Source organism: Cydia amplana, chromosome 20 (genome assembly GCF_948474715.1).
Source record: "Cydia amplana chromosome 20, ilCydAmpl1.1, whole genome shotgun sequence".
NCBI lineage: Eukaryota > Metazoa > Arthropoda > Insecta > Lepidoptera > Tortricidae > Cydia > Cydia amplana.
The window spans coordinates 10,826,518-10,844,561 of record NC_086088.1 but is presented as its reverse complement, the minus strand read 5'-3'; the positions used below and the strand labels follow the sequence as shown (position 1 = coordinate 10,844,561).

Sequence of the window (18,044 nt, the reverse complement as noted above, 5' to 3'; positions counted from 1 at the left end):
ATAGAGACTGAAATTGATCAAATTATAACTTTTAGATATATTATAACAATTGTAGGTTAAAATTATGTAATTTATTGATTTTTTCGACGTTTGACCCCAAATCACCACATTTATTTAATATAATATCCAACTTCTAAAATCGTGTAGGTACTTACCTAAAGTACCTACATGTTCGAAATAAAAATATTTCATTTCATTTCATTAAAGTGTTAAAAAATAATTCATTTATAAATACAAAGTATCAAATCACAAAAAAAAGTAAGTAGGTACTTAAATAAAGCTAGATTTTCTAAATACTTCTATGAAATATTTTCAGTATAATCTAGTTATCATAATCAGCTAATTCTTATATATCCGTCTGTTTCGCTTTTGCAATTGTAGTGACAGAGATGGGTAAAGACATTTTTTTTATATACATTATTTAAATTTGGTGATTTCGGAACAAGTGATGAGCTATGTAACTCTTAGGTCCATCATTACACCTACCAAAATAACCAATCATGTAATATTGTATGTATCTTACATTGTAGCGGTATAACCGTTGTTGATGTACTGAGAATTTCATAATACGAGGGGTATTCAAAATATTCTCGGTATGAGAATGAAAACAAACAAGTACGAAAAGTTTGATATTTTTATTTTTCAATATACTCCCCCCCTATGTTCATACACTTAAAAGATCGATCAATTATTTTTTTTAATCCCTCGTAAAAATATTTTTTATCTTTCGTGTAAAAATGCTCCTCCACTGCCGCCTTCAATGCTTCATCGTCAGAAAATTTATTTCCACGCAGATCCTTTTTAAGATTGGGGAGCAAAAAGAAGTCGCTGGGGGCTAAGTCCGGACTATACGGTGGGTGAGTAACAGTTTTAAACCCACATTCAACAATAGCTGCCTTGGCAATATGAGCAGTATGGACGGGGGCGTTGTCATGCAGAAGCAGAATACCTTTGGCTAACTTTCCTCGCCTCTTTTCTTTAATTACATCCTTTAATTGACGTAGAATGTTAGCGTAGTACTGTCCTGTGATATTTACACCTTTTTCTTTATAATCGATTAGTAATACTCCTTCACAATCCCAAAATATCGTGGCCATGACCTTGCCAGCTGAAGGGATGACCTTGAACTTCTTGGGATGAGCTGAACCCTTAATGTGCCACTGCATGGACTCTTGTTTACTCTCTGGGTCATAATGATGAACCCAGGTTTCATCTCCAGTAACTATTCTTTGCAGCACCTCATCAGGATTTTCACCGCACAGGTCAATAAAATCGGAACAACAAGCTACACGCATGTCTTTTTGAAGCCGAGTCAGCATTCGCGGAACTCATCTTGCACTTACTTTTGACATATTAAGATGGTCATGTATAATATCATGTACGGTACCAATAGAGAGATTGGTTACTTGTGCTATAGATTTTACCTTCACTCGACCATCTTCCAATATAAGTTTTTCCACTTTATCAATATTTTCTTGTGAAGTAGCTACTACAGGCCGGCCAGGTCTAGGGTCATCTTCAATACTCTCCCTTCCGCGTTTAAACTCGCTTGACCACTTTTGAATGGTAGATAAAGAAGGAGCAGACTCACGGTAAACACAATCCATTTCCTCTTTTATGGTTTTTTGATTTTTACCCTGTTTTGTCAAGAATTTTATCACGCATCGATGTTCTAATTTAGTTAACATTGTCAATTCGCACATGATGTTCATGTTTGTTCAGCAATTGCAGAAAAACCAAAGACTATCTCGGTTCGAATTATACTTTTTTTTAATGTCAATGAATAAACCTTAGCGGCCAGTAACGAAAGAAATTTTAGAAGAGGTCGTAAGATATCAATACCGAGAATATTTTGAACGCCCCTCGTATATACCACTATTATACGACCAGCGGGCTCAGCACGGTTCCATTTTTATCGACTATCACTATGCCCGTCACTTTCGCACTTACATACTAGTTAGAACGTGACAGGCATGGTGACAAACGATAAAAATGCGACCGTGCTACTAGGGCTGTGCAAGGTGCGTCAGCCAACGTGCCGTAATTCATAATTTATTTATTAGCGAGCGAAACGCAACTGTCACTGTCACACTAGTGTGGAAGAGTGATAGGGAGATAAGTACGATACGCTACGGAGTGTTAACGATTGGCACCTTGGCTACGCGCCCTGAGCAATTGTCAAATTTAAAGCCTATTTATTGACACTATGTATTATATCGAAAGAAAAACACCTAATGTATTCACTACCCGTTGTCATAATATAAAATAAAACTGCATGTTACTGGTTTAAAAATTTGTTTTATTTCCACAAATGCATTAAAATACAATATTTAACTATCTACCTTAACAATAATTACATTTGGTCTTGGGTTAATTAGTCTAAGGCCCACTTGCTAAGCGGTTAACCCAGTGTCAAATTGTACTGGTAATCATGGTAACTCCAGGTTTAACCGGTTAACCCCGGTATAGTTGGCTGGTGTGGCGTTAATAGTCTACTTCCCCGCGCAGGTCCAAAATGTGAGGCCTTTAAATGCATTGAATTTCTTCCCATATTCGTGTAAGCTTTTTGACCGAAGCGCGAGCAAAGGTCACAGTTTTATTTGGTGAAAAAAAATGCTTTTATGTCCTCACAATTTTCTACCGATTCCCGTGATTACAAGTAATTATATGGATTTCAGATTTTGGATTTTTTTCAATAAGGCCGTGCGGGTTCGCGAGGACTACGGCTCAGAGCCACTAATTTGAAAGTTAATGTCAAACCAGATTCACCACGCCTCAACCTGCAACCTCCCACCCTCCTCCAAAGCGTTGACCTCCCCTTTCCCCACTATTTCCCCTAAAGCCTCCCTCACATTGTCAGGCATGTTTTTAGCGTTGCCCGATATATAGATGTGTGCGTTTTGGTCCATTATTAGAGAGCGGAGCGTTGAGCTGTGCTCTGCGATTTTGTGTTGTACGTATCTGAAAATAAGAACAGTTTTTTAAATAACGAAATATGAAAAATAAACCATTTGTCGAATGTTGAAAATGCACACATAAATTATAATATCTGGGAGACCGAGCTTTTGGTCGGAAAACATATAAAAACTCGAAAATGCGCGTTTTCCCAGGGATAAAACCTAGCTAGATCGATTTTTCGCCCCCAAAAACCCCCATATAGCAAATTTCATCAAAATCGTTAGAGCCGTTCCCGAGATCCCCGAAATATATATATGTACATATAAATAAATAAAATATCTGGGTGAACGAGCTTCGCTCGGAAAACATAAAAAGCGGCCAAGTGCGAGTCGGACTCGCCCATGAAGGGTTCCGTATTTAGGCGATTTATGACGTATAAAAAAAAACTACTTACTAGATCTCGTTCAAACCAATTTTCGGTGGAAGTTTACATGGTAATTTACATCATATATTTTTTTTAGTTTTATCATTCTCTTATTTTAGAAGTTACAGGGGGGGGGACACACATTTTACCACTTTGGAAGTGTCTCTCGCGCAAACTATTCAGTTTAGAAAAAAATGATATTAGAAACCTCAATATCATTTTTGAAGACCTATCCATAGATACCCCACACGTATGGGTTTGATGAAAAAAAAATTTTTGAGTTTCAGTTCGAAGTATGGGGAACCCCAAAAATTTATTGTTTTTTTTCTATTTTTGTGTGAAAATCTTAATGCGGTTCACAGAATACATCTACTTACCAAGTTTCAACAGTATAGTTCTTATAGTTTCGGAGAAAAGTGGCTGTGACATACGGACGGACAGACAGACGGACAGACAGACAGACAGACATGACGAATCTATAAGGGTTCCGTTTTTTGCCATTTGGCTACGGAACCCTAAAAACTCGAAAATGCGCGTTTTCCCAGAAATAAGACCTAGCTAGAACGATTTTTCGCCCCCGAAAACCCCTATATACCAAATTTTATCGAAATCGTTAGAGCCGTTTCCGAGATCCCCGAAATATATATAAATAAATAAATAAACAAGAATTGCTCGTTTAAAGGTATTAGATAGATAGATATATAAATATCACTGGTGTATACATACAAAGACCTTTGATTTCAATGGTAATATCACGTTTCTTAAAATTTATGTCGAAACTATTATAAGCATAAAACAAGTATTTCTGCTTGCAAGCAGCCTGTTAATTGTTTGCCACCATACATATAAAGGCATCCATATTAGATTGTTTTTTATAGTTCCCCTTGTCTGCTTTTTCTTACCAGACTAGGGAATGCAATACCGGGATACCAGGATCCCGAAGTTCCGGGTTATTCCCACTAGTTACCACCAAGTTGTTACCAGTGGTAACTACTGGGAATTTTTTCCCCACCTTTTACCACTGGTTGGGAAAAATAATTCCCAGTAGTCACCACCAAAATTTTGTTAAAGTTAATAAATACAAATAAAAACAGTAGAAATAGTATAGTACAAATATAGAGTGATTTCGAATTACCTAATAAAATCACTTGAATAATAATCTAAATGGATTATTAAATTTATCCTTACATATATTTTAGTTTTTGTTAAACTGTTTACCGCGGTTAAACTGTTTCAATAGTTTTGGTCACTTAGGCAGTTTACTAAAACTCTAATCGACTTATAATTATATATTAAATCACTCTATATTTATACTATACAATTTTGGTGGTAACTACTCAGAATTATTTTTCCCAGTAGTTATCAGTGGTAAAAGGTGGGAAAAAATTCCCAGTAGTTACCACTGGTAACAACTTGGTGGTAACTAGTGGGAATAACCCGAAGTTCCCGCAGGATCTCCTATTGCATGCAGGATCCCGCGGATTAGCGACGGACGTGCTTCTTACGTGTTACCATAGAGAAATATGGTGTTACAAGTAACTGGACTGTATAAAAAACCGGGAAATAAAAACTTACATTTTCTGTTCCTGGTCCCTCGAAAACGCGCAATACAGGCTGACTTTCCCCTCCCCCGCCCACCGCTCTACCTCCCCCCTGCAATGGAAGTCCTTCCCTCTGTACCGACACCCGAAGAACAGGTGGGTTGTGTGTTTGTCAGCCGTGTTGTGGTGGAGTTGGTGTTGTATAAGAGCGCGGAACGGGGCGAGGCCGGTACCGGGGCCGATTAGGATTAGCGGGGTGGACTGGAGTAAGAAAATAATGTTAAGCTTAGAACAGTGGTTCCTAACCTGGGGGTAATTACCCCCGTGGGGGTAAAACTGGTATTTTACGGGGGTAATAAGCTAACCTAATATAACAATACAACAAACGTACACGTTTTATTATTTTATTACCATTGGGAGGAGGGGTAAAATCAGGTTCCCTAGTTAGTCATAGGGGTAACCGGACTGAAAAGGTTAGGAACCACTGGCTTAGAAAGTAAGAACGCACTGCGATTTTATTTCTCGCGGTTTCAGAACCGTAAAAAGTGTATCTCTCTTCTTCGTCGTCCCCTCATGACTGAGGATCGTGACCAACAACTATGTCCCTCCATTTATCGCGAACATGTGGGCTGCCCTCTGCATGGAACCACATGCTTGTTTTATGGAGTCCGATCATCTTGCAGGGGCAAAAAGTGTATAGTCTGTCAAAAAATGGAAGAAATTAAAAAGTGGCAACACTGTAGTGTAGTCCCGTTTTTCTTAGGGTATGCGCGCACGAGCAACTTTGTCTCCGCAACTTTGTGTTTTGTGTCTGTCGCACTTGACTTCGATACTTGAGTGCGATAGAGACAAAACACAAAGTTGCTCGTGCGCGCCTACTCTTAGATTGATTTGAACGGGACGTCGCTACAGTATTGCCACTTTTTAATTTCTACTCGTTTTTTTGCCAGACTGCAACGTATGAGGTGCTTCATAAGCGCACGCACTTGCAAGACAGAAACCGCAAGAAATTAATCGCAGTGCGTTCTAAGCCCTACTTTGTACTTACCATAAAATAATAGTGCAGTTGTCGAGGGGAAGGGTATTATGAGTATTATTTTGAAACCTGAACAATACATACCGGCAAAAAGAAATGAGATCCCGCCACAGAAGTTGTGAGATCTAATGAAGGTACAACAAAGTGTACTTATAATTGACCGAGTTAGAGCGAAGGTATCCAATTTAGCCTGGGCAAAACGCTGTTATGTGTCCGGGTATTCTCGATTTTCGTGATTTTTTAAGCAGGTTCTATAATTATATGGATTTTTTGTCGACTTAGTTTCAGGATTTTTTTAATGACATAGCCATCGGAGTTTGCAAGGTTAACAGATCACAGAGCCACTAGTAAAATAAGCAAGCTAGTATATAACACAGTATTCTGAGTGTTATTGCTGACAAATATGATAGCCCAATTCTCGCCTATTGGATTGGGCAAATTAAAGGGGTAGCAACTAGCCCTTATTAAATATTAAATGTGTATGTACCTACTTATAACTAATACTAACCCTTAGCTTTAAGTTTAATTTATTTGTTTTAATTTTACTGTTTGTTACTAACAACTATGAAGTCTGTTCTTCGAAATAAAGATATTTTATTTATTATTTATAAGCAAGTATCTACTGTATATAAGTGTGAGTACTCACCGTATCTTTAGGGAACCTCATGGTCCCTTTCTTGATCCACCCGTACACCTTGTCCCCCGGTCTGAGGTCCTTCAGCCAGTTGGAGGCTAGACCCAAACGGGGCCTCTTCAACTTGCTGTAGTACTTCACTACTGCTACTAGTAAATCCATCTGGGAACAAAATTTACCAGTAAAAAAATGGCCGCCTAATTTAGGGGCTGGTGGCAGTTCATAAAGTTCATATGGCCTACGGCACAGAATAAATTATAGTACTACCGCACAGAAATGACACTTCCTAGCTTCCTACAAAGCCGAAGATTGACAGCGATTCAGTGTCGAATCATGATATCCCTTTTCCAACTAATGGCACTATCCCTTTATTTAGGGTTGTCAAAATTCAAGCAATTATCTTATCTGTGGTCGTGCACGCAAAAGGGACGTTAAGTTGTGTCAACACTAATAATTTCTCGGAGCAATGCTGAGCCGAACGGAGCCGAGTTTGCCCGAAGTCAGGAGTGTCTCCCCACTGTCTATGAGATAAGTTCGCCTTTGTACTTCTTACTATTTTTAACCGACTTCCAAATCTAAAAGGAGGAGGTTATCAATTCGGTTGTATGTTTTTTTTTTATGTTTGTTATTTTTAATATATCTTTTTGTACAATAAAGAGTTTACTACTACTATTATTATGGCCAAGGGGAGGGGAGCGGCATACATTTAGTCAGACATTTTGTTCTCTAGAGAAGGGTGGGGGGGGGGGGGGCAGCTGCCCCCCTTGGCGGCGCCCTTATGTATCATGTGTTTATTAGTTTACCTTTCGGCCACCAGAGGGCAGGGAGCTGCTGGCGATGGAGAAAGACCGAGGTTTGATAGGCGAGAACAATTCGAACAATATCTCTATGGTCAACTTTGATGCGGATTTGTGGAAATCGTGAAGAACCTAAAAATAATAAACAAATAAAGGTTAAATATATCTAGTTGTACAATTTTTTCTACTAATATATTATTTTTTATTCTACTAAATACGGTTTTCCTCTCCTAATCGGTTTTGTTATAAAATTTTATTTTGTCATTACTCATCTAAATTTTTTTTTACTTTGCCGATTTCGTTAACACGTTACTACAACATTGTGTGACAGCACAGCAGGGAGCAGCTGGTTGCCAAATATGACCAGCTGTGACAAGGAAGGGGGGGGGGGAGTTGTCAAAACATTAGGTGACGCAATTTATGGATGACCGCATATTCTGAAAAAATAACGGGACAATTTCTGTAAAAATTTAAAACTGTCTAGCTATCACGGTTCATGAATTACAGCCTGGTGACAGACAAGCGGACAGCGGAGTCTTAGTGGGGTCCCGTTTTTAGACCCTTTGGGTACAGAACCCTAAAAATGTACCTAATATGATGAACGTATAATTAGTAGGTATACGTTTTCGGAAATGTACTGACACACCTTATCTGTAAATTTACCTCAAGAACAGTTCTCTTAGGTCTTCTACAATAATTCAACCAATCCTCTTGCCCCTGCGCAGAACTGAGCTCTATACATTTTTCTCGCTCTAACTTATCCTGCGACACTAGCGCCAGAAGAGAGAAGACATACTGGGTAGGGTAGAACTTTAGGTCCCAATACTGTTCCGCTATTTCATATAACGTTAGGGGCTCCTTTAGGAAATCTGGCACTGGCATGTCTGGAACAAATACGGTGGTAAACAAGCGTACGGTCCACGCAATGGTAAGCGGACACCATCTGACACATCACTACATAGTATAAAACAAATTCGCTTCCCGCTGTCTGTCTGTCCCTTAATTCCCTATGAATGCTTAGATCTTTAAAGCTACGCAACGGATTTTGATGCGTTTTTTTAAATAGTGATTCAAGAGGAAGGTTTATGTATAATTTGTAAACCCGTGCGAAGCCGGGGCGGGGCCGGTTCGGCCGCAACATGTTGCATGTATAGTTGGTCAAACCAATTTGTCAGTCAGTAGGATACAGGAAAACTATACTCATCCTTTTCCTTTGGGTGCTAGTACTAGTGTAAGACAAAGATAGTATGATTCTCTCTGTCTATGTTTGAAATGAGACAGTCCTTTGACAAACTATAAATATTGTAGATTTAGGTGAATGTATTCATTATTGTCCGAGCGTTACCGAAGGTCTCCGTTTCAGCTTGGGCAAAAATAAAATACTTTCGTATGTCACCTCTGCAGGTCGTATTTTTCAACATGATTCTCCATTCTGTGGGCAACTGGGCCCACAGAAAAATCGTCCCGCGGGCTCATTCACCCCTTACGGTTTTTTTTGTGGGTGAGTCATCCCACCTGTCTGGCCAACTCAACCCACGGGTTCAGTTGACCACTCGCTATCTCTACAGGGTCTACTCAGCCCACGGGTTCAGTTGACCACTCGCTATCGCTACAGGGTCTACTCAGCCCACGGGTTCAGTTGACCACTCGCTATCGCTACAGGGTCTACTCAGCCCACGGGTTCAGTTGACCACTCGCTATCTCTACAGGGTCTACTCAGCCCACGGGTTCAGTTGACCACTCGCTATCGCTACAGGGTCTACTCAGCCCACGGGTTCAGTTGACCACTCGCTATCGCTACAGGGTCTACTCAGCCCACGGGTTCAGTTGACCACTCGCTATCGCTACAGGGTCTACTCAGCCCACGGGTTCAGTTGACCACTCGCTATCTCTACAGGGTCTACTCAGCCCACGGGTTCAGTTGACCACTCGCTATCTCTACAGGGTCTACTCAGCCCACGGGTTCAGTTGACCACTCGCTATCGCTACAGGGTCTACTCAGCCCACGGGTTCAGTTGACCACTCGCTATCTCTACAGGGTCTACTCAGCCCACGGGTTCAGTTGACCACTCGCTATCGCTACAGGGTCTACTCAGCCCACGGGTTCAGTTGACCACTCGCTATCGCTCCCTTGAAATATTGTAAGCAAGTTATAGTGACGAGATAGGTTTTTGTATCATTTAGTTTTTTGGAAAATGTTCAAAGTGGCGGAAATGGGGTTGGCAACTGTCAAAGGTTTGCATAGATGGCGCCATCATAGCTTGCCCCTTTCTCTAGTTTTGTTCTATGAAATTTTACTTAACGGGCTGGCATCTAGGACATAAAAAACTCCAAGAATTTGATACAATCCTAGGGATTGACAGGGCAAGCAAGCTATGCTGGCGAGAAACTTCTGACTCTTGTGAGAAAGAAAAACCTTTTATGTCAACACAAGAAGGTCCGTCCACATCAGTAACTGTCAAAATAAGTTTGACAGTTCTCTATGGGATGACAGCTGCCGCCGCCATCTTTGTCTTGTTAAGTCAGTCAGCTGATTGGCCAATAAGCCAGCCATTTGATTGGTCGGTGAGTCGATGAGAAAACCATCAGGAAAACACAGACATATTTTAATAGTAATTTATTAATCTTGCTGTTCTTCTTTCCAGCCGTCTTCCAAGCTGAGGAAGCGCCGTTTAGCGGCAGTGTTCATGTAGGGGCGGAGCGCCCACTCCGTATCCGCGGCCTCCAGGGCGTCCAGCGTGCCCAGTTTTATCTCATACAGCTTCATATTATAGCTTTAGTAGTACTTAATTTTCTAGTAAAACCAGTAATTTTACAGTAAATCCTTTTCAGAGAAACTTCTGAGAAAGAAAAACCTTTTATGTCAATTAACACAAGAAGGTCGTCCACATCTGTAACTGTCAAAATAAGCTTGACAGTTCTCTATGGGATGACAGCTGCCGCCGCCATTGTTAAGTCAGTCAGCTGATTGGCCAATAAGTCAGCCATTTGATTGGTCGGTGAGTCGATGAGAAAACCATCAGGAAAACACAGACATATTTTAATAGTAATTTATTAATCTTGCTGTTCTTCTTTCCAGCCGTCTTCCAAACTGAGGAAGCGCCGTTTAGCGGCAGTGTTCATGTAGGGGCGGAGCGCCCACTCCGTATCCGCGGCCTCCAGGGCGTCCAGCGTGCCCAGTTTTATCTCATACAGCTTCATTTGGAAGCGGGGACCGATTTCTGTCAGCTCAATGTCTTTGCCCGACTGGAAAAAGATCATAATTAAATGGGTAACATGTATACGGTTAACACATTCATTGCCACCCAGCCAAACAAGACATCCGCGCCAGGTTACAACAATTTCGTCATATAAAGCTGTGTACCACGACCCCGACTATCGGGTCGTCGGGCCTGGGAACGAAATCTTAAAATACCCGATAGTCGGGTTTACGGCACTGAATGTGTTAAAAAACAAAAGAATAGTAACATAGGTACTAAAAAGTTTCACATGAATTAATGTCAATCAGTACATAGTATAAAACAAAGTCGCTTCCTGCTGTCTGTCTGTCTGTATGTATGCTTAGATCTTTAAAACTACGCACGGATTTTTTAATAGATGGAGTGATTCAAGAGGAAGGTTTATGTATAATTTGTTAACCCGTGCGCAGTCGGGGCACGTCGCTAGTTAATAATAAATGTCTCACCTTTCTGTACGTGTGTTGTCTGAAGCTTATATAATCGTCGTTGTTAGCGAATGTGACGACTCGTTTCGAGTCCGGTTTAGGCACCGGGAACAGGTATTTCAGAATGCTCATAGTCCTCAGACCTGGAAAATAAAAAATAGTGTTAGTTAACAATAGGGTATTTGACTACTATTTAGTCAAATCAGGTTCCTTTACCGAACTGTCAAAATTTTACTATGGAATTTATATGAAACACTAGCATGTGACGTCACAATCAAATTACCTACTCTTTATAGTTTTAAAATAGAAATTGTGTCTAAAAATAACTGCTGTGTACGTTTTTCTATTAATCTTCTGGTGCTTTATTTCACGCATGGTGTAAAATAATTTATTTTGGATACAGTCAAATACCCTATACAGTAGTGATGGGTAGGAGATCAATTTAAAATTCTAAAATGAGGTGTTACAATGTCTTACTTCAAATGAGGTGAGGTACTAGCATATTTTCAGCGTCGACTATTCCATTCATTCCAACGGCGACAAAAATATTTAATGTATATACATATTTATGTATTCATCACTTCCTTTATAAATAAATAAATAGTAACATATATTTAATTGGAGTGCAATTCTGGAGGTTAAGAATAGAACTTTTAGGAGAAAGATAATTTTAGAATCAAGTAAAATGAATAGAGGAGTGAAGTAAGACATTTTTGCGGTACGAAGTACTGCGACAAATTAACAAAATGAGTGGTACAAATGAGGTGCCTCACGAGTGAGCGACTCAACACTACTATACAGAACTGATTTGACCATGGAATACTGCCAGGAGTTGCCTGGTGTGAGACATCTTACCCAAATCGTTGTGATTGTGAAACATCTTACCCAAATCAGTCTTGAAATTGTGGAACACGAGATGCGGATACTGTTCAGACATGGGACCTAGATCTGGGATATCATGTCGCATCACAACACCTGATAGAGTGAAGGATGCTGTAGGTCCGTACGGTAAATGGCATATAACCTGAAACATGCCACGATACGTTAGAAAAGTGTCTTATTAACCTAATTAAATATTTCTAAGATTATCAGTATTCTAATTATAATTTAAATGTAAAAGTTACCAAGTTTGTAGGTAGTTAATATTATTAATTGGGATTTTATTTTCACTAACATGTTTGAGTGGCTACGTTTTTGCAACCCATCAAAAGTAAGGCAGCTACGTTCATGATGCTTCATTATACATCTACCATAACAACCTTATAAGTGGTCGCCGGAGAAGCCGTGACTGTATAATACAAAATGAGAAATGAAGACCCAAGACAAAACACAAAAGTGACATACTAAAATAGACCAGCAAAAGTGGAGATGGACTGGCCACATGTTGAGAGACAAGCAGGAAAAATGGAGTAAGATCGTAACGGATTGGTACCCAAGAGGAAACCTCGAACAAGATGGGAGGATGAACTCAATCTCACAGCAGGCCCGAAATGGAGAAGAGTGGCCCACGACAGACCCCAATGGAGAGAGCTAGAGGAGGCCTTTGCCAAGCGGCACACTGAGCTTAGAGACATACTCTAACTCAGAACAAAAGGGCTTAATAGATAGATGGATGTTTTATTTACCAGGGCATCAGGGACGCCTCTGTGCTCGTGGACCACAATGAAGTCTGTAACCTCATTCGCGCGACAGGCGTGTATCAGCTGAGACATCTCATAACCACCTCGGTTCATGCGCTGGCTGTTTGGAAATATTAACCTAGAAAATACAAGAGCTAAATTAAATAACAGTTGATTCAAATTACTCATTCAAAATACTAAACATTTGTTTTTGCAAACACTAGTGCCTAACCTAACCTTACCTTATTTTTACAACAAATAGTTTGTGATTTGTGGGACGAAAATCAAAACTTAGGTAGGGACATAAAAGTGTTAATGCTGCAACATGTAAGGCCAGAGTACATAGGCTGTGTGTACGTAGGCGTGCACGTGAGCGTGCGCTAAACTGTTAGAGCCGTGCACGCACAGGTCACGCAAGCGGTGTGACGTTGATGTTTCTCATAAGGATCTGTATATGACAACGCGCACCTGCACGTGCACGTCTACACAGTACGCACACACCTCTGTTATGCACAGGCCTGAACAAGTTTAAGGCTAAACAATTAATAAGCTGCAGCCAGCCCCATCCACATACAAACACAGACTTCTCTCTAGACTCGTGTTGTATGCCGTTCTGTTTTATTTTTGTAGTTGGATAAAAAGTATGTATTTACAAAAATTATTACAAGATACACATACTCGTATATAACTGATATTCTTTGAATGAGTTTTTGTTTCTTCCCACTAATCCATTGATATAATAGGTAAATTTTACTCTTGAGACCATTAACAAAACTCACCTAAGTTCCTTAACAAACATCTTGAGCCGGGCACTAGGCTCCCTAGACGTTGTGATCATGATCTTCGGGTCCTCAACCCCGGCATACCGGTACTCGTCATCCTGAGAGCTCTGTGTGTTGGCGCCACCACTGAAGCTGCCGATAACCGCTGCTCTTTGAGGACCTGAAGAATTAGGAGGGGATGAAATTATGTACTTTGATAATTTAGTAGTTTAGCCATGATTACAAGCAAAAACCCAAGAGACGGAAGTAGAAAACAAAAACATCCAAAAACAAGATGGGTAACAACGAAATAAGCAGAATAAAGTCATAATTAACGTACCTTTATCTTCAAAATCAATTCTTTTCTGTAAAGCGAGCGCTTCTTTCCTCAAATCTCCATGAATCGGAATGTTTTCTTCCAAACTTCTTTTTATCTGATCTTTTTTCGCCTGAATACTCTTCTGTTTATCCTCCACCGATTTTCTATACAAGTACTCGCGGCGCAAACGCGCCTGCCTTCGTAACATATTGTTATGTCTTTATTTAAACTCGTAAATATTAAAATTTGTTAAAATACTACGCTAGCATTTTCACGGCCAAGTTACAACGCGAAGTGACAGCGAAACGCACGTGTTGGTTTGACATTGACGTTTTGCGTTTTGATATTGCACTAAGCGTACTTAGGCAAATACGATAAGCTAAAAATGTGATTTACTAATTTACTAAGGTCTTTTTATTAAAACCATAAACATAATTAATAACAAACTTAAAATAAAAATTAACCTAAAATTAAAACTACCTACAAAACTAAAAGTAATACCTTAAAAAATAAATAAAGATAATGTGGGTGACCTAGCCCAATATGTATATATTAGGCTAGATCACCCAGGTCCGATCCCTGTGGGAGGGTTCCCATAAGGCTGGCATGCCTACTTACTGAAGGGAACATCAAATAGAAATATATTAATGTAATTTTATAAAAAAAACATACTTGTGTTTATTGTACGAAGCAAAGAGAATATAATGGTACGAAGTACATGATGTAGTACCGAAACGCACCGCTAGGTTCCGTTCAGAAATCAATAACATTTGTTGAACTTTTGTTTAAAAATAATGTTAGAAATTTTTAACTTAGAAAAATAATTAGATTAGATTCTTACCTTCATGGCATTCCTCTACCAATAACCTGTAGTAAGGTTTAATATCCATATTGTGTGTTTTAAAGATCTCAAACAGGTCTTGTATATCTTCTTTAGCATTACGGGGCCTAATGTTGAACACATCACCCGGTTCATAATCTATAGTTGTGGTATTTACCGTGGTAAACGTTAGTAATCTTACATCCTACAAAAGAAATACAATTAATAGTATTAAAACTATACTTGGTCAACCAGATCTTGACAGTAGAAAAAGGCGGCAAATTTGAAAAATGTAAGCGCGAAGGGATATCGTCCCATAGAAAATTTGAATTTCGCGCCTTTTTAGGGTTCCGTAGCCAAATGGCAAAAAACGGAACCCTTATAGATTCGTCATGTCTGTCTGTCTGTCCGTCTGTCCGTCTGTCTGTCCGTCCGTATGTCACAGCCACTTTTCTCCGAAACTATAAGAACTATACTGTTGAAACTTGGTAAGTAGATGTATTCTGTGAACCGCATTAAGATTTTCACAAAAAAATAGAAAAAAAACAATAACTTTTTGGGGTTCCCTATACTTCGAACTGAAACTCAAAATTTTTTTTTTCATCAAACCCATACGTGTGGGGTATCTATGGATAGGTCTTCAAAAATGATATTGAGGTTTCTAATATCATTTTTTTCTAAACTGAATAGTTTGCGCGAGAGACACTTCCAAAGTGGTAAAATGTGTGTCCCCCCCCCTGTAACTTCTAAAATAAGAGAATGATAAAACTAAAAAAAATATATGATGTACATTACCATGTAAACTTCTACCAAAAATTGGTTTGGACGAGATCTAGTAAGTAGTTTTTTTTATACGTCATAAATCGCCTAAATACGGAACCCTTCATGGGCGAGTCCGACTTGGCCGCTTTTTTTACTGACAAGATTTGGTTGACCAGCTATACTTATCAATTGGCATGCCTATAAATACAAACATTTTTCTCTGTTTAAAAAATCTTACTTGGAAATGTGATTCATCTGTGGTTCTTATATTTTTTTCTAACTCCAAAAGCTTAGCATCAACAAAGTGATCCTTTATTCCTTTAGCAAAATAAATATCCTCCGTAACTATATCATCTGGTATATCAGCAGAATCTTTTAAAAGTGATACTTTCCACCGAGGAATGAATCTCAGGTCATAACCATCTATTTGTAATTGAGGAAAATAGTTTTGGAGTTCATGACAATATTTTTTAAACCATGGCATCATCACACCTTCATGGCCTAAGTCATGTTGATAATCACAAAGACCTGAAAAAAAAACATTTAAGTAGAATTATTTTATCATCACACATACAAAGAGCAATCATTTTACATGTCTATAGATGTTAAACTTACGTAGTTTCAGTGATACCATATAAAAATCGCATTGTCATCCTCTTTCAAACTTTTCACATTTATTTTTCAATTTTAAACACTTAACTCACCAATATCTACTAAAGGCGTGGCTCCTAACTGCATCAACCGCTTATGCAGCTTCTTGCCAGCAAAATTGAATTTAGAATACGTCGAATCACCCAATCCCAGAACCCCAAACTTGAGCTTAACCAAAGAGTTGGAAGGCAGGTTTTTACGTAATAAAAACTTCCAAAACTTCTTCATATCGTCCGGCTCGTCTCCGTCGCCCGTTGTAGCACACACAAAGAGCGCAAATTCTTCTTGAATAAGCTTTTGTATGGGGTAATCGTCCATCGCCTGAACCGGGCCTCGAAAACCTAATGCTTTGGTTGTTCGCCATAATCTTTCAGCGATTTCTTGGGCTGTGAATGTCTGGCTGCCGTAGAGGACGAGTAATCGCGGTGGTTCTGGCATTATCACTTTTGTTTATGAATTTTAATAAAACTCGATTGTAACGGAGTCTTATGAAATAATTCTAAATTCACTACACTACTGAAAAGTGAAAACAAACGTCAACGTGACACAAGTCACACAACACAAGTGACATTTAGTGTTGCCAGGTGTCAAAGGAAAAAACCGGTTTAAAAAAAAATGGATATTTTGCAGTTAACCAACCCTCTATACAAAGGCAAAAAATTTTTTGAGTCTAACTAATGTTTCTTCTACTTTTTCCTAATCAGAATACGATATGCTTTTAAAAGGATAACTACTATTTTTGTTACATAAGGTATGTTGGGATAATGCCGAACGATTTTGGGACTAATTGAGAGACCTCGCGAAAAAATTTTTTTCTCGATCTCAGTAAGTGATAGATTCTAGAAATGTGGTGCAATTCGTTAAATAACAACCATAGTTTAGACCTGAATATTGGCAACTTTCAATATTCAACGGTTTCAGTTTTGTACCAGTGTAAAGATGAGACAATTTTTTTTTCGAGGGTAACGATGAATTTGTTATCAAGGGTTAAGATCGGATGGCGAAACAAAACCACTTGTAATGCTCAGATAATAAGGTATCCAAAAGGATATATCCGATGTTTAACCTCCTCCAACGTATATAAATTGCAGCCATGAATAACTAGAAACTTAAAAGTTCTCATCAAATGTTTATTTTTTTGTATTTTTGCATCCGATCTTGATCCACACGCGAAAATTTGGTAAATCTTTGGCTCTCAAAGTTTGATATGTCAACAGAAACAATTTCTTAAGTAATACATTCTTACATATATACCTCCATACACTGCTAAAATCTCTTGCTTTTGAATTACTGTCCTTGAATAAAAATAATGAAACGATATTTATAATTACTACAATAAAAACAAAATTATTGCAGTCATGAAAATTGAAAGTTTGACAATCACTGCTGGATTTTAAATGCATAAAGTTCGGATTGTTGCTTTCCGATCTTTACCTGAAAGGGCGAAGATCGGAAATCGATCTATAACAAAAGTCCTAGGCCTGTTTTGATTGGATTGATTTAAAGATAAACCTCTAAAACGAAATTTGACATCAACTGAATTACAAAAACAACCACAGTTTTATCACAATACGTGACAAAAATTACGGCGCGAAGACCGGATGGCCAGAAAAATAACCAAAATTGCCTCGGGCTCTGGCGCGTAGGACATGTCTGACATCACTGAGCGGGGGGACACTGGCAGCCGAGGCGCAATGAAATGGCGTCTTGCACCTTGTTGTCGAAATTAAGAAATAAAGCTTACTTCTGGATTGCCGGTCCAGATTAAATCTATATATATAAAATTGAAAAACCAGAATGGGATAAAAAACGAGGGAAGAAGCGAGATGGCGCCTTACAAATTTCTAAAAAAGTTTTTGACACGTTTCTCGAATACCACGCACGTATGATAAGAAAAAACTGTTTAAATCTATTATCTAAATATGAGAATAGAACTAGAGCATAAAAACTATCGCTTTCGATGCGTATTTAATTTACAATAAGCAAAAGAAATTTTCATAACAATCTTCATTTTACGATGATCGGCCATTTTCGGCAACTCTCGGTTGGTTTCGTTTCGGTGGTGCTACAGACAACATTATTTGATGTGGTGCTACAGACATACCAAATGATTTTGTT

The 18,044-nt window shown here is 38.9% G+C and overlaps 2 protein-coding genes across 2 annotated transcripts; both read right to left on the bottom strand.

Moving 5' to 3' along the window:
- Positions 1-2,737: 2,737 nt before the first annotated feature.
- On the bottom strand, positions 2,738-16,436 carry LOC134657449 (NADPH-dependent diflavin oxidoreductase 1). The gene is made up of 8 exons (XM_063513007.1): positions 15,980-16,436; positions 15,514-15,803; positions 14,535-14,718; positions 7,994-8,214; positions 7,337-7,462; positions 6,546-6,695; positions 4,898-5,124; positions 2,738-2,961 (listed from the first exon to the last, which is right to left on the bottom strand). The coding sequence occupies exons 1-8, from the start codon at positions 16,362-16,364 to the stop codon at positions 2,766-2,768; spliced, it is 1,779 nt and encodes a 592-aa protein (XP_063369077.1). The 5' UTR covers positions 16,365-16,436; the 3' UTR covers positions 2,738-2,765.
- On the bottom strand, positions 10,367-13,981 carry LOC134657502 (U3 small nucleolar ribonucleoprotein protein IMP4). The gene is made up of 6 exons (XM_063513076.1): positions 13,715-13,981; positions 13,393-13,555; positions 12,620-12,752; positions 11,880-12,018; positions 11,016-11,137; positions 10,367-10,576 (listed from the first exon to the last, which is right to left on the bottom strand). Exons 1-6 carry the CDS (start codon positions 13,899-13,901, stop codon positions 10,385-10,387), a joined length of 936 nt encoding a protein of 311 aa, XP_063369146.1. The 5' UTR covers positions 13,902-13,981; the 3' UTR covers positions 10,367-10,384.
- Positions 16,437-18,044: the final 1,608 nt, after the last annotated feature.